The sequence below is a fragment of the Mercenaria mercenaria genome, chromosome 16, assembly GCF_021730395.1.
Source record: "Mercenaria mercenaria strain notata chromosome 16, MADL_Memer_1, whole genome shotgun sequence".
NCBI lineage: Eukaryota > Metazoa > Mollusca > Bivalvia > Venerida > Veneridae > Mercenaria > Mercenaria mercenaria.
In genome coordinates, this window is record NC_069376.1 from 24,950,859 (window position 1) to 24,968,279 (window position 17,421).

The 17,421-nt window shown below is 36.8% G+C and overlaps 1 protein-coding gene across 1 annotated transcript; it reads left to right on the forward strand.

Annotated features, from left to right (window-relative positions):
- Positions 1–1,122: 1,122 nt before the first annotated feature.
- On the forward strand, positions 1,123–16,053 carry LOC123541267 (N-acylglucosamine 2-epimerase-like). The gene is made up of 11 exons (XM_045326684.2): positions 1,123–1,260; positions 2,488–2,592; positions 3,113–3,188; positions 4,135–4,210; positions 10,731–10,900; positions 11,352–11,582; positions 12,243–12,324; positions 12,893–13,058; positions 13,675–13,816; positions 14,418–14,505; positions 14,848–16,053. Exons 2-11 carry the CDS (start codon positions 2,492–2,494, stop codon positions 14,913–14,915), a joined length of 1,200 nt encoding a protein of 399 aa, XP_045182619.2. The 5' UTR covers positions 1,123–1,260; positions 2,488–2,491; the 3' UTR covers positions 14,916–16,053.
- The last annotated feature ends 1,368 nt before the right edge of the window (positions 16,054–17,421 follow it).

A 17,421-nucleotide genomic window follows, 5' to 3' on the forward strand; every position in this document is an offset into this window, starting at 1 on the left:
TAACGAACATTACATCACACTGTCACCGATCCATGGTTGTGCTACAAGGCCGGTCTGTTTTCAACATATACACGGCTTATAAGTAGCTGTTTTGTGCAGAGTTACATAAGTTTTCAGAGTGACTTGGATATTTCATTTTAAATTTAAAACTGAGTTTGGTATTCTAAAACACGTTGCCCCATCTTCTTTGCTTTAAATTGGTATCCATGCATTTTAATGTGAGTTTATTGCCTTTTTATGCTTTCATCATGGATGAAACTGAAGGACAAAGAAATAAACAGAACAAAGGACGTTCGAGCACTATGTGTATTCAGTTTAACTATTCACTTTGATTTTGCATAGTTTCTCAGCAACCACAGATACTTGATTGTCCATTCGCTTAAAAGCTTTTGTTTTACTAAAACGATTGCCGGAATGCTAAAATGTCTTGTCAACATTCTTATATAACGAAAATAGCAAAGATACTCGAAATCTCGCAACGTATGTCTTTAAAGCTTTTGAAAAAAGGAAGTACCTAAACTCTAACTGTTTAAATAGCTAATACACAATGTGACTGATACTAGTACCTATGAATTATTGAAACAATTGTTAAACTTGTATTTACATATCTGCTATTTTGCCATACATGTTTTATTTATTTAATGCTTTACTTGTATGTATATCGAAGATATGCTGATGGATCTTGTTTGATTTATTGCATAATTAAGATTCTTCTTCTTCTTTTGTTTTCTATGATTTTGTTTTTCATTCAAATATAAATCTTGTTTAAAGATGTTTAAAACTCTCTACGTTATGAGTTTCTACCAGACTGACAATTTTAGGATGGCCTACTAAGGTGTGTGTGGCTCTTTTTTGCTATTGCTGTTCTCGGCATATATTTATACATATATTCTATCCTTACTTGATTATGTATACAAAATGATAGATTTTCTTTAATGTACAAAGTCAAAAGTGGAGACAAAACACAGCTACTGGCAATGCTTATTTTTACATATATGTCTCATTTTTCAATGGCTAATAATTATCCCACTACGTGATGCAAAAATAATGTTTTGAACTCAGCAGATAAACTGCGCGACCTTGAATACTTTATACAGTTCAACATTCTAAATCTTATTTAGAGAAAGCTAAGGATATAGGTCATGAGATAATAGAATTTCATTCTAAAGCGGATGTGTATGTAGTGTATTCTAATATTACACACTGGACATGCAAGTCACTATAAATTAAGCGGAGCTCAAGTTAAAGAATCTATTTCACGTAAGTCATCCTTCTCCTGCCTGTACCTAAAGTCACAGCTTTTATCTCTTTTATGTGTATATAATCCTATGCATAGCCACCTATAAAGGTTAACGTTACCTGTATGTGCGACTCATCTATTCTAAATAAGAGGAAGTAAGCCACCCAAGGTTACCCATATGTGCGACTCCTCCATTTTAAATAAGAGGAAGTAAGCCGCCTAAGGTTACCCGTATGTGCGACTCCTCCATTTTAAATAAGAGGAAGTAAGCCTAAGGTTACCCGTATGTGCGACTCCTCCATTTTAAATAAGAGGAAGTAAGCCTAAGGTTACCCGTATGTGCGACTCCTCCATTTTAAATAAGAGGAAGTAAGCCACCTAAGGTTACCCGTATGTGCGACTCCTCCATTTTAAATAAGAGGAAGTAAGCCTAAACGGTTACCCGTATGTGCGACTCCTCCATTTTAAATAAGAGGAATTAAGCCACCTAATGTTACCCATATGTGCGACTCATCCATTTTATATAAGAGGAAGTTAGCCACCGAGGTTGCCCTATGTGCGACAGCTCAGTTTTAAATAAGAGGAAATTAGCTACCGAAAATTACCCATATGCGCGATTCATTCATTTTAGTTAAGAGGAAGTAAGCCTAAGGTTACCCATATGTGCGACTCCTCAATTTTAAATAAGAGGAAGTAAGCCACCTAAGGTTACCCGTATGTGCGACTTCTCCATTTTAAATAAGAGGAAGTTAGTGCAAGATTCAGAATGCGCTACAGTTCAAGAGGCTTCTCTGCTTCTTTGGTGTCTCAGGTGTAGAAAAACAATATAGAGTCAATGGAACTCTTTTCCGGAAGTTTGTAATTTTAGCTGGAATTTCGCCCAGGCCTTCTTAAGTAGTCTGAAGCACTACCACTGCACTTGTGAAAGTTTGTTCAACCATTAAAGAGAATGTTAGACCAATGGCAAGTAAGGTAAAAAAGAAATTCTTTTACAATCTTCAGCAAAGTTTGATGATACATATCATAAGATCAAATTACAAGTCGCATTGCCTATTTATTTGAATTAATGTTAATATTGAGGTTTGCTAGCTACTTTCTCTTGCTCCCCCACCTCCACTTAAATACTTTTAAAAATATTTTGACTTCGTAAGCACTTCATTTCCTTACAGCCAAACCTGTAAATGAAGACTATACATATAAACTATACCTGGGTGACAAATCTGTATTTTTCAAAATCTGTTTACAAGGAATATGGCAGAAGAACGGTTAGAAGAATTCTTCAAAGAAATTAGTGAAGACCTACAACGGACTGTCAACTTCTGGTTAAAATATTCCCACGACGAAGAGTTCGGGTAAGGAATTGCTATTTTTAAAAAATCATATAACTTTGTTTCATTGTACTGACTCTCTTATAAATATATGTAATGTAAATTATGAGGATATATAGAATTTAGTGATTTCCGATAGTATTTAAATTTATATTTAGAAGTTTTATGTCAAACTGCAATTTAAAATTTTTGTTGAATATTAATCCAGAAAAGGGTTTAAAATTTCATTTCCGCAAGAAGTCATGTATCATATTTTCATTCAAAAATTGTGTCGAAACCTAATTCTAAAAGTATATCAATTTTTGAAAATTTTAATGCCAAAAGTACACACAATTATTGAAACTTTTTATTTCTAATGACTTATATGTCAAATTCTAATTCCAAACTTGTGTCAAAGAGTTCAGAAAGATTTACTTGTAACTGGTATTGGATTATTTGTATACACAAATAGATATTGCGGCAACTTTCAGATTAGGGAAAAAAAAAAAAGCTTTCTAAAGGATTCAGTTTATCATTGGCCTATTTAATCTTTTTTCCATGGCAGAGGGTTCTTTAACTGTCTCGGACCATCAGGTAATGTGTATGACGAAGCAAAACATGTTTGGCTGCAGTCCCGCCAGGTAAAGTATATACTAGTTACCGATTACTCTTAAAATATTAAAAACACTTTTTATCTTGAGTAATTAAAAGAACGAAGAAAGAGTACTTTTAGAATAGTTGCATATAAATAAATATTGAAAGCACTTGTAAATGGGGCCGGGTACAAAGAAAAAAATTATATTTCATGAATGTACGTTAAAGTTAATTGTTGAAACGCACCCTATAAGCATACAAAAACTAATGACCTTTGAACGGATTGGGTGTTCCATTTTGTTTTTGTTGCTATGGCTTTTTACCATATATGATTGGGCCGCACCATTAGAAAACTAACATAGTGCATTTGCGACCAGCATGGATCCAGACCAGCCTGTGCATCCGCGCAGTCTAGTCAGAATCCATGCTGTTCGCTAACGGTTTCTCTAATTGCAATATGCTTTGAAAGCGATATTGAAATGCACTATGTTAGTTTTTTCATGGTGTGGCTCATATGCTGGTTTCCAGCAGACTACATGAAACGCTCTGGCACAATGAAATAACACTTGTATTTTTCTTGTTTGGCATTGCATTTGTACGATAATCAAAGCCAATTATAATTCAGTAATATAGTATTTTTGTGTTGTTAATACATGTACTAGCCTAATCTTTACAACACTCTAAGCACCTATCATATTTTGTCAGACACTAAGCACCTATCATATTTTGTCAGATACTAAACACCTATCATATTTTTTGTCAGATACTAAGCACCTATCATATTTTGTCAGATATCATATTTTGTCAGATACTAAGCACCTATCATATTTTGTCAGATATAATATTTTGTCAGATACTAAGCACCTATCATATTTTGTCAGATACTAAGCCCCTATCATATTTTGTTAGATACTTATTAAACTTTTTAATAATGGGGTTAGATGGCCTTTAGAATGTAGAAAGTCTGAATTTCATGTATACGTGTTTTTACAGATATGGATGTATGCACGATTATACAACGAAGAGGAACAATTCAGAAAACCAGAAATACTCCAAGCTGCTGTTAGAGGTAGCGAATTTTAATACTCGTATAAGAGAACTGATATAATAGCCGTGCCATGGGAAAACCAACATAGTGGGTTTGCGACCAGCATGGATCCAGACCAGCCTGCGCATCCGCGCAGTCTGGTCAGGATCCATGCTATTCGCTTTCAAAGCCTAATGGAATTAGAGAAACTAATAGCGAACAGCATGGATCCTGATCAGACTGCGCGGATGCGCAGGCTGGTCTGGATCCATGCTGGTTGTCGGTTGGGTATGGGACACTAACACTAAAATGAATGTACAACACGTTGTGTCTGTTTTCTACTTCTATTCAACTCTTGTAACTATCGTACATATATACAAACATAGGTTATGACGTAGTAACGCAACACAGACGTTGGCGTCAAAGTGTTTCACGTCAACGTTATATACAAGTAAGCGCGCTATTTCCAACATACTGGGGGCCGCGAAATGATAAATCACAGAAGTTTACATACTGTCATGAAATATTTAAAGCTAAGATTTATGAAAGGTTGATTATTTTAAAAACTGAAATTATCAGTAAATTACTACGTTACTTATTAAGTTAAAATATCGTCATGAAATCGATCATATTAATGTCTCTCATTTGATAACACTGTTATTTAAGTTATTTAATATTTAAGCTCACGAAAAGAAATCTTAAGGTCTTAAAGTCTCTTTACAACAAATTTTCACATAAATGCACACTAAATCACTTTGTCTTTTACTGATACACACGGAGTCACTTTGTTTCCAACGGATACAGTTTTATAATTGGTCTCACTGATATTCCACTATTCGATTTTACTTTGGCTGCACGAATCAGTCCATCTTTCCCATATATAAGTTCGTGTACCACACCTAATCTCCACCGCGCACGAGGTGTGTCATCATGGATCTGTATTACATCACCTACTGATATCGTCTGCTTATTGTTCCCCGTCACTCGGTGATACTCGCGCAACGCCGTCAAATACTCGTGGCGCCATCGTTCCCGGAAGTGCTCGATTAGTTCCTTCTGGACCCTGGCTCGTCTAGTAATACTGGAACGGTTGCCAACTGCTGGATCTGATACCGATTCTATTGGTACATTCTTCGTCGGTAAACTCTTCACCTGCCGGCCGTATAATAAGTGTGCCGGCGTTAACGGTTGTGGATCTGAACCATCTGACGTCACGTATGTAATCGGTCGATCATTGAGTACAGCTTCTACTTCCGTGGTTATCGTTTGAAGTTCTTCTAAATTAATGCATCGACGCCCGAGAACTTTCTTTAGCGTGATCTTGGTTAAACCTATCAGGCGCTCCCACCACCCACCGTACCATGGGGCTCTAGCAGGGATGAAATACCATTGTGTTCCTTCTTGGTTGAGGGCTTCTTTCATGGACTGGGAATCGAATAATTGACGCAGATGCCTTGATGCTGCTTGGTATGTAGCAGCATTGTCAGAAACCATTATGCGTGGTAATGATTTCCTGCTGCAAAATCTTCTAAACGCTTGCATGAAGGAACTTTCAGTCAAATTCTGGACTACTTCTAAATGTAATGCTCTAGTAGAAGCGCACGTGAAAAGGCATATGTACGCTTTACTCATATTTCCACGTTGATCTTTTACATGTAGTGCACCGGTAAAATCCACTCCTGTTACCGTAAATGGGGCGCTGTCTTCTAGTCGAAATTTCGGTAGGGGTGGGGGATCTGGGGCTGTGTATGGTTTACCATTAATTCTTTTGCATATCACACATTTTCGTATCTCTGTCTGGACACATCTGCGAATGGAAGGAATCCAGTACTTCTGACGTAAGTAAGTTATGGTAGCGTTCTCTCCTGTATGTAGATGGCGGGTATGGACGTCTCGAACAATCAGGCGTGTCAGTGTGTGTTTGGGGGGAAGTAAGTATGGGAACTTGGTAGCATATTCTAATGGGGCGTTTTGTATTCTCCCGCCACAACGTAAATCTCCTCTGTCGTCAAGAAATAGTTTCAACTGGCGCACTATGGGTAGTCTCTTCTCAGAGGTCTTCAGGCTGGATATTTCTCTGGCATATTCAGTGTGCTGGCAATTCTGTAGCCACCTGTGCTCTGCGTTCTGGAGTTCTATTACGTTTAAAGGGTCTCTTCGTCGTATGGTGACGGCCCTGCAGTTGTTTATAAATCTAAGGACGTATGCAGTGACTCGAATAAGTTTTCTATAGCTGTTGTACCTTGACAAGTCTATTAAAACGTGTAGACTGTCTTGAAGTAGACTGCGTGGAAACGGATGTTCATCTGTTTCTTGCGTCTCGTCTGTCAAGGTTGCCATGGTGATGGTGTCTGCCTGCATCCATACAGGCCACTGAGTTTGGTAAGTTAACCAGTCTGGACCATGCATCCATAGGTGATTGTTTATGAACTGGGATGCTGTGATACCTCTTGTGAGAAGGTCGGCTGGATTGTGTTTTGTGGGACAGTATTTCCACTTCCAGTTCTGGGTTAGGTCTCTTATCTCTGTAACTCTATTTTGGACGAATCTGTTTACCGGTCTCGAGGTGCTCAACCAGTGTAACACGATTTGACTGTCTGACCAAAATATCACATCTTGTATGTCTATCGCTTGTAGAATGTGTCTCGCTAAACGTGCTCCAATCACGGCTGCCATCAGTTCTAACTTTGGCAATGTGATTTTCTTCAAGGGTGCCACACGGGATTTTGCCATCACTAGAGTCGATTGTTGTCGTCTGCAAAGGTAAGCTGTCGCGCCGTAAGCTTGGATACTAGCATCAACAAAAACGTGTAGGATAGTATCATCTGCTGTTGGGTGTTTATCGTCTGTATCGTATGAATTGAAGAGGCAGCGGGGGATTCTCATTTCCATTACGTCATTTACGTCACGTGCAATATGGAGCCATTTCTTATAGATGTCGTCTGGTAAAACTTTATCCCACGTGTGCTTGCCTTTCCATAGATCTTGGAGTAGAATTTTCGCGCGTATGAATACTGGGCTAAGTAAGCCAAGTGGGTCGTATACTCGGGATGTAAACTGCAAAATAGTGCGTTTAGTCACATTTGGGGTTATTGGAATGTCTCTGTTCGGGTATGATATCTCATCTGTATTGGTAGTCCAAAGCATGCCTAGAATTTTTGTTACTTTGTCGCTGTCAAGGACACCTTCTTCTGTGGCGGCTACTTGCAAGGATTGACTGTTTGATGCCCATGATCTTAGGTTGAATCCTCCTTGTAGCATCAGATCCCTTGTGTCTCGGAAGTACCTCAAAACTTCATCTTCTGTTTGGAAACTCGATAATATATTGTCTACGTATAAGTCTCTCTTCAGGAATCTGCTGACCCAGCTGTTAGCGTTGTTGTCAAGATGTTTGAGTAGTGTAGCACTGAGTATAAATGGGGAGCAAGTTGCACCGAATAGAACGGCTTTGAATCGGTATGCTGATAACGGGCTATCTGGATTACTCGGATCACTCAACCATAAAAATCTTGTCACATCTCTGTCTTCTTTTTCTAGACGTACATTCAGGAATGCTTTCTCTATATCTGTTGATACTGCGTACTTTCCAAGTCGGAATCTTACTAGAATTTGTGATAGATCATTTAGTGAGGGTGGGGTGGAGTCGAGGCAGTCGTTCAAGCTGGGGGAATGAATCGATTCCCTACAACTACAGTCATACACTATACGAATGGGCGTGGTGGCGGAATCTTTTCTGACTGCATGGTGGGGAATATAGTGTACTTGCGGGGGTAGTTTCTCATTATCGTCAACTTTCTCAATGAAATCTCTTCTCTCTTGTTCTTGTAGTATCTCTGCATACTTCTCTAGAATCTGAGGTTCTCGGCGTAGTCGACTTATCAGGGATTCGGTTCTTCTCCTAGTTACTTCATAGTTTGTAGGGAGAGGGGCGTGGTCTTCTTTCCAGGGTAGTTTAGCTTCATACTTTCCGTCGGTAAACTTAATAGCATTCTCTTGATATGACTGTAATTTATCTTTACCTTGGTCGTCTTCGGGAATTATTCCAATAGACTCTAGTTTCCAAAATCGGTCTATATCTGATGTCATCACATTTAGGGCAAAACAAGACTGTGTAATAACACTGGTTGTTTCAACTGGACCTGACAATAAATAACCAATGCTCGAACTTACGGCTGTAGGCCCGTTACCTCGAATCGTCTGGTTACCTACGATGCTCCAGTAATGGTCGGCTCCTATCAATAATGAAATATCAAACTGGTCTTCATCTATCATGGGATGTGCTAATTTCAGGTTTCTCAGGTGTGGTAAAGACAGGACAGAATTCGGAATATTCCGTAAGGGGACGGCAATTGTCGGAATGATCATCACTTGAAGTGGAATCTTGGCTCCAACATCTGTAAGTAAATATATGGTTGTAGTATCTAGGTGTCTCTGATTCTGTGATGTGTCTCCGAAAGTTGCTAAACTGATGGCTGTGCTACCACTGGGTTTGACTTTTAGTGTTTGAGCGAGCTTCTCCGATATGAATGAACGCTGAGCCCCTTCATCAAACAAAATATTCGCTTGGGCGTAATTATCTCCAGCACAAACTTCTGCAACGGCGGTCTTCAGTAAAACTTCTGGTCGGGGTTCAAACGCAGAATGCAAAATGGCTGCCTCAGACTGGCTGGCTGGCTGACTTGCTGCAATAAGTTGTACTGCGTTGCTTGTGCCAATATTTTCCTTGGTATCCGTACCATTTTCACAAATGCTAGTGTGGTGTTTTCTTTTGCATTTCAGACATCGAAAGTTCGAACGGCAGTTTATCACTTGGTGGTTTTTCAAACAGTTAAAGCACAAACGTTTCTTCTTAATAATGTCTTTACGGGCTTTCACATCAGGGACCTTTGAACAGTGGTTGGCATGGTGATTTTCTTTGCAGTAAATACACTGTCTCTGATCACTGCGTGCAATGTATGCTGGTTTCTGTCTACTTCCGGTTTTGGATTTGGACTGTGCGTTTGTGAAAAAAGATGCTGTGGGTGCATAGTAATCTGCTGCTTCTTGGGCCTGCCCCGCTTCCATGATATTCAACTCACGGTATAACGCTTTCCGTAAATCTTCCAAATGCCAATTATCACTACCATGTTCTCGCGCTAAATTCTTGCGTACATCCGACGGAAGTTTATTAATTATCACTGGCACTAATAGAGTTCCGTACGTACTCTGGCACTGACCAAGCGACTCTAACCCTCGAACATAAGCCTCTAATTTGTCTGTGTAATTCCTCATGCTCTGAAGCGTATTACTTGGGGCTGGTAAATTAAGCAAAGCTTGTATGTATGCATGAATTATTTTATGAGACTGTCCAAATCTCTCTTTCAACAAATCAATCGCTTGAATGTAGTTTGCGTGTGTAAGGGCAAATCCTTGAATAACTTGGGCTGCACTGCCTTCAAGCTGCGTCTTCAAATAGCTAAATTTCTGCACTTCAGTTAAGTTTGGATTCAAATGTACTGTAGATTCGTAAGAGTCCCAAAAACTTTGCCACTCAAGGATATCACCACTGAAAACCGGAAGTGATAATTTTGGAAGTCTCTGATAAAGTGAAGCATTTGAAAAAGACCTACTCACATTTTGGCTTGCAGCTTGATTTACCTCTGATTCTGTTGGCCTGTTCGCGTTGTTTCCGTTGTCGTCTGGGCTTTGGGTCGTCTGCTCGTCTTCTCCGCTGGTCGAATTTTTGCTCAAGTCCTCGAAATATCGTAGTTTGACTTCAATACCCAAACAAAACTCCTCTGCGTTCACAATTTCATCTTCGATCTCCGCCACTTCTGTAGCTTCTAGAATCTTCTCATTAAGTGATTTAATTACTTCTAGCTTCTGCGATGTCGCATCGATAATCGTGTTGAATTCTATCCAATTCGCATTCTCCTTCGCCGCTTCGATTTTTGCTAACTGATTCGAAATAACTCTATAATGTCCCTCTCGGATCGAACGCAACTTCTCTATTTTCATGTTTGTTTCGTCACGGCACCAATGTCGGTTGGGTATGGGACACTAACACTAAAATGAATGTACAACACGTTGTGTCTGTTTTCTACTTCTATTCAACTCTTGTAACTATCGTACATATATACAAACATAGGTTATGACGTAGTAACGCAACACAGACGTTGGCGTCAAAGTGTTTCACGTCAACGTTATATACAAGTAAGCGCGCTATTTCCAACACTGGTCGCAAACCCACTATGTTGGTTTTCTCATGACACGGCTCATATGAATATTATCATTACATACAATATTGCATGGATCTTTCTATATATGTGTGCAAAAAAACAAACTTTTACAGACTGATAGTTATATGCACTATCTACTAGTAAATATATGTCAACAAAATTTTGATCACAGAAAATTTTCTCTACTATTTTTTTCTAGATTTAATGCATGAAACTCATGTGCGAAGTGATTGATATGAGAAATAATTTACAAATTGTCTTCTGCGCACATAATGTATAGAAGTTATTCGCTAGCACTTGAAGTAATACACATATTTTTATAAGCACCGCCATATGTATTCCAGGCGCAGAGTTTCTACAGAAAAATGCAAAAGATCCGAAAACAAGCAAACTTTGCTTCAGTTTAACGCGAGACGGCAGACCAATCAAAATACAGCGATCCATCTTCTCAGAATGTTTCTATACAATGGCAGTATCAGAGTTGCACAGGACCACAAAAGAAGCGAAATACAAAGTACTTCTTCAGTCTCCTTGTACCTCATTAATACGAAATGGTCACAGATTAGAATTCTACACAGGCCTATATTTCTTTTAATTCAGAAAGTTGGCGCTACTTAGACATGTAGAATTCTGTATTCTGGATATTTGATTTTGATACTTTTCGGGGAAAAATGAATTATACACAGATATGAGTCTTAAATTTACGCCTATTTGCTGAGGAACTGCATGAATAGCGGCTTTCTAGATCAAGAATATCAACGAGTTTGTATTGTCGACAAAGATCGTACTTTTGTTTGGCATTTACTTATCTCTTGTTTATGTTTCTCTATATCAGATCTGTTGAAGGGATACTTCACTGTACCACGCAATGCATTTTTAAAACCGGTGTATTTTCTCTGGATTATGTATATACAGGAATTAGTTGCTGACTTTCTTTCAGTTACTGATATTCTTTTGTTTCAAAGGATGAAGCAATTGAGATGTTTGACAAAATTATCTACTGGGTAAGAGAAGACTCGACTGATATGAGACTCGGATTATCTCCCCTGCCAGGTGTCTCTGCAGTCAACTCAATGGCTGTTCCCATGATGCTTCTATGTGTCCTAGATCAAATGGAGACAATGGACTCCTCAATGTCAGAAAAATACGCTGATGTTGGGGAGTGGAGCTTGAAACAAGTTCTTGCTCATAGACAAGTAAGGCACATTACAGCTAATCAGCATAAATAAAATTTATACAACCGTTACGGTAAAATACAAATATGATATTGTAGGCTTTGTTCAATTTTATTAAGGCAAATGTCTGCTACCAGGTTGTTTGACTGTTAATTTTATCTTCATAAGAACAATAGAAATGCTGTGTAGTGGCTGTAAAATCGCTTCGTACTTAGAATACATATTGTATTATTTCTGTGGGGTTTATTTGATAACTATGGTGTTCCCAATCAAACGGATTCTACTTCAATTGTGTGTGATTGCGTTTTGTAATTGCACAGGATCTTTTCGTCATTCATTTACAAAATATGTTCTTCCAAAAAAAAACTTACATTCATTACAAAGTTATTCTGAAGAATGACTTGAACAACCTTGTCTCTAGCCATCCAGCTGGCTTACGGAAAGTTGGTGGTTCTACCCAGGTGCCCGCTCTTGATGAAATAATGCACGGAGGGGCACCTGGGGTCTTCCTCCATCATTAAAGCTGGAAAGTCGCCATATGCGACGTTAAATCCCCCACCCTCCCCCCCAAAAAAAAAAAAAACAATAAAAAAAACAAACAAACAAACTTCATCTATGCATCAAAACTTGGCATATATTTATAAAAGATATGTACTGTATATTATGTGGTATTTTTTTCAGAGGGAAGGTACAATAATCTTAGAAAACGTCAGTCCTGCAGGAGGAGAACTTCCGGGTAGTGCTGGACGTCTCACCGTTCCTGGCAAGTTAATCATTTCATTGAATTCAAAGCATCAGATACATGTATATCTAGATATTTTTGTTTGTTGAGCAAAACAGCCTAAATGTGAAATTTAATTTGTCTATCATGCGAGTGTTATGCATGGATCCCAACAAACGACTGAGACTTGACGAAATATAAAGATATAAAATATAATCTGGATCATCACGGATATAGCATAGATTAGACTTTATAAACATAACCTCTATATGTGCGAAAAAAATTGTATTTGTAATCTGGCCTCGGCTGCTAAAAATACAGCATCACTTTGATTTGTTTCCCCTTTTAGGTAAACTTTAAAATATTTATATTTTATATAGAAAAATAAATGTACTAATAAGCTTTGATAACGTGGTAGTTGAGTCCAAAAAGTCCAGGGGTGTTCAAAGATAATCCATCATAGATCTATTGTAAAGCAAATATTGGATTTACCTGTATTGGAAAATCAACAGTGTCGATTGTATTGAGGTCAACTGCCACATTATCAAAGTTTATTAGTACACACGTGTCTACGTAAACAACGTTTTGAAACTGTTTTTTTTTCCACCAGGACATGCCATTGAAGCAGGATGGTTCCTGTTGCAATATGCTGGTAAGAAAAACGACAAGAAGCTGAAGAAGACAGCAATAGATGATTTTATTGTCAGAATGTTTGAATATGGCTGGGACACCGAACATGGCGGACTCTTCTACTTTCTGGATATTGATGGTTATAGGTGACTATACGATGATTTCTTTTCTTTTTCTTCTTCTTTTTTTTTTTGGGAGGGAGGAGGGAGCTCGGGAGTAGAGGGGAGAGGGATTGTATTGTTAGATAAGTTAAGATAACAGCTCTGGCAAGCATAATGTCTTTAATATGTTTAGAATTACTTGATGCATATAGGTACATGTAGTTAATTACTGTAATATATTTTTAAAGATCACCCTAAGTAAGTTTTATATTTAGTGTGTCATTGACATCAGTGTAATTGAATATAAATTATCATGGTGTACGTATGTTGGAAATATCTATAACACAACCCCCGTTAATGATGCCGGGCATTATGTCGTAGACTGTAACTGAAGTTACCGAACATGTAGATGATCTAAGCATTAAAGTTAATTTTGAATGCCTGCTGCAGTGGTTTAAACAGATATCCTTTTATCCAGCAAATGATTTGTTGAGAACTTCTCTGACGACAGTATGAAACCAAGCTGATCGCATCATAAAAGAAGTAAAGTTTATCATACCTTAAACTTGTTCGGAATAATTAAGTGCATTCGACCAAAATGTAAGACATAGATTCAACAAAATACTGAATGTAGCGACTGTTGAATTTATTTCAAAAATAGTCCAGTTCAGCTTGAATGGAATATGAAACTTTGGTGGACCCACAACGAGTCTATGATTGCATTCTTGATGGCTTATCAAAAGACAAAAGATCTTAAGATGCTTGAAAAGTTTGAGACACTTTTCGATTACTGTTATTCAAAGGTAATTAGTTATTTACACTTTTCGATTACTGTTATTTAAAGGTAATTAGTTATTTGTTTTATTAGTTTTTCTACCTATAGACTTGTTTTTGTTATAAACAACTAGTTATCAAGACTAGAATCTTTAAATATAGTACACTTATCTGGGCCTGCTGTCACAGTGTTTGCATAAAGAACAGCTAACAAAAGATTTCTCAGTGGGGCTTAATCTAGTTATCATTCTTGATATTTTGACAGACCTTTTACATTTCTCTGCTTGTGCTGCTTAAAACGAATGTACTTCTTACACATTTTACCTGGGTTCAAATTTTGGTTTTGTATAAGAGGCAACACGAAAAAGACCCCGGATAATTTAGGTGCCCAAGCCTTAGAACTGCCAATAAATAACATACAATTTATAGATCTGGAATATGCCAACCAAGTGTTTAGAATATTCACCCGATTTTGATCTACATCTTTTAGACTTTCCTCCTTCACGATGTTTATTTTTCATGTCTCTAGATATTTTGCCGAAGGACATCAAACTCAAACACCACACGAATTTCATATATATCATTCGTTGTAACTTTAGAAAACTTGCTAGTAATATGTACTCTTTGTAGCACGTGGATAAAGAGAATGGTGAATGGACAGGGTATCTGAACAGAGACGGGAGTGTTTGCATGGATTTTAAAGGTGGTCCTTGGAAAGGTATAAGCTGGACTTTTGCAAACATATTTTGTCGAAGTGTATAGAAATTATGTTTAACGAAACGGTCACCAACACAGTACCTATATGACTCAATGACTATTTGATATTTCACACTTATATGAAATTCAAGTCCTATTTTATATCATATGATGAAATCCAATGCATGTTTGCATTTCGCACCTATTTGAAATGCAAGACCTGCTACTTGCGTTATACCATTAGATCTTCATAGAGGTGTGATGCCTTTTCTAGATGCTTTTACGATATAAGATGCATATGATTATGGACTTGGAATAGAAACATTAATTTCATACATAATGCCATATGTTATTCCACTTTCAGGCTGTTTCCACGTGCCACGTGCCCTCTTGATGTGTAAACAGATACTTCGAGATATTCTTAAGAAGTAGAACAATTATACGAAAATTACATACGTATTACAGGCTATACATTTGTTTGTATTCATTTATCGTCGGATAGAAACGATTGTTTTGACTTTGCAGTACAAGACACCGAAACATGATTCAAGACGAGTCGAAACATTTGTGAATAATATAACTCGCCATAAATAGAATTCCCAAGGGCGTCGCAACTTTGCAGATATCTAGTATAACTATTGCATACATGCCAATATTTCTAACAAGATACATTTATATATAGTATGCTTTTTTAAATATATATAGTGGCAACGGCAATTTGATTACATTAGAATGGTTCAACACATTTTTGTTTTGAATCTACGTGGTAAAAACAGCTAACCTGCCATTGTTATTCTGCCAATATTTTTAAAATTGCTGAATTTATTTATTTTACGACTTCGACCCATTGTGGAAAAATGAAAAAAAAAGAAAAAACATCACTTTATATTTAAGCGATATTTAACCACAAATAGTATTTACTCGTTTCCTAAAAGGAACACTTTTGTATGTATTTTTGTTACTTTTTTTGGCTATTGAATGAGATAGTCAAATGAATAAGAAATTATACCATTGTGTAATTAATCAAAATTTTAACTTTGTACAAGACATTTATCTTATTAAGATGTCTTTCATTACCTCAGTTTTTTTTACCAGTTAAATTTTCCTTCTCAAATGTTTTTGAACAAAGTGACAATATGTTGGAGTTTCGACCGACCATCTTTAGAGATGGCACGATCCACTTGCCCGAAATCATTTTTGATAAACTAATTGTACAAAGGTTTCCATTCATTTAACATTATTCGAATTATGTCAAAGTTTTCCAAGGCTGAATTTCTTGAATCAAAATTACAAAACATTGATTATATTTGTTCACATGATTATTTTCTTTACCTCGACACTAACTCAACGGACAAATGTCAAGTTATGTCTTGTAATTCATTACTTTTTATGCATTCCCTAGTAAGTTTACGTCTTCTGTTCTACAATAATATGATTCCTCGACATTTTTGTCTTTCGGTGTACTCTTAGGCAAGGTCCACAGAAATGTTCCTTACAGTTCTTACAAAAACCAGTCGCCTCAATGTAAACTTCATTTCCGTAATAACACGGATCACAGTGAAGTTCGAAATATTCGGCAGATCTTTTGTCTATACTCTGATCTTTTGGTGTTCCCAATCTTTCTTTACCCTTTCGACGTCCACTTACTTCCTCAAATGGTCCAATTCGTTTTCCTGGTACTTCATCTCTCTGTTCTGAATTGGTATCGAAGCCATCGACAGAACCACTATCTCGTTTCCCTGTATTCGTTGCTTTTTCGTGAGTCTTGTATGTTTTGCCCCTTCTCAACCTTTGTGTGTCCTGTTTCTGTTTCTGACTTTGTTGGCATCTACGGAATACAAGTCTTATTTTTTTTCAAAATGGAATATAAAACATAACTATTTATACAGCTTATTTAGATAAATAAATTGATAATCATGTAGAATATTTCTCACAGTAAATTGCTTTTAGTGTGAATACTAACTGAAATGCCAGTTTTGCTTTAATTTTATTAACTAGGAAACTCCTTTGTAGTAAAGATACGCAAAAAAAACCAACAATCAATCATACTTTAAAATGAATTACATCTATATTTACATCAAGAGATAGGTTGTCAAAATCCTTCGTCAGATCCCTGTTTCCCTGGCGTTCTTTCCGCCCTATTCCCGTTGGTGGCTCTGTCTAAATTATGAAATGTATTAATTCAGTAAGATCAAACGTATACATCTTAAAAATCAACAAATATTGATCTTGTATATAAAGAGACGTTTCGTTCCGATGAGCATATTAGAATACCTTGTGAAGATTGTTCATCAGTTCGTTCACTGTATCAGTGTATGTTCTCGTTGGAAAAAATAACCTGCATCAGATATGATGAGTAAATACTTTTAGATATAATGTGTTTGCTATATTTTATTTAAACTTAGAGAAAAATTGTATGTGACTTAACATTGTTTCATTTGATATTAATAAAACAGAAGAAAAAATATTTAAAAACTACAAATTATGCTGGTTTCTTAAGCACTCATTAAATTAAAGGCGTATCCAGGAATAAGTTGTAGCGCAGAGAATTTTCTAAAATTTTGCTTGTATGCTCTTTAAGATATACATGTGTAATAGAATAAAAACAACCTTCATAAGTACCGGTTGCTATGCTAACTATTGTACTTTGATTATTTTAGAACACTACTATTTGTAATTTAATCAAAAATTGGGAAAACATATACATTTGTGTATGTTACCAAAAATCATAAAACTATGTATCATACTATAAAATAGAAAAGTCAAATAATAATATCCAAGATATTTGAAAATACCTGTATGTTAATTTTCAGTCGCACGGGGGATAACTGTTACTATTTGTTAACAGTACTTCTTGTACCGGAACCATTCTATTATTCATGTTAATCTTTACTATGATATATATCCATGTTGTATTGTAAAATGCCTGGATGAAATA

What these genes read in the sequence shown, in the direction of transcription:
- LOC123541267 (XM_045326684.2), top strand. Translation starts at nt 2,492, where the DNA reads ATGGCAGAAGAACGGTTAGAAGAATTCTTCAAAGAAATTAGTGAAGAC. An exon ending in AAGTTCTTGCTCATAGACAA is followed by an intron (nt 11,583 to 12,242) that starts GTAAGGCACATT and finishes TATTTTTTTCAG; the next exon opens with AGGGAAGGTACAATAATCTT. An exon ending in TCGATTACTGTTATTCAAAG is followed by an intron (nt 13,817 to 14,417) that starts GTAATTAGTTAT and finishes TACTCTTTGTAG; the next exon opens with CACGTGGATAAAGAGAATGG.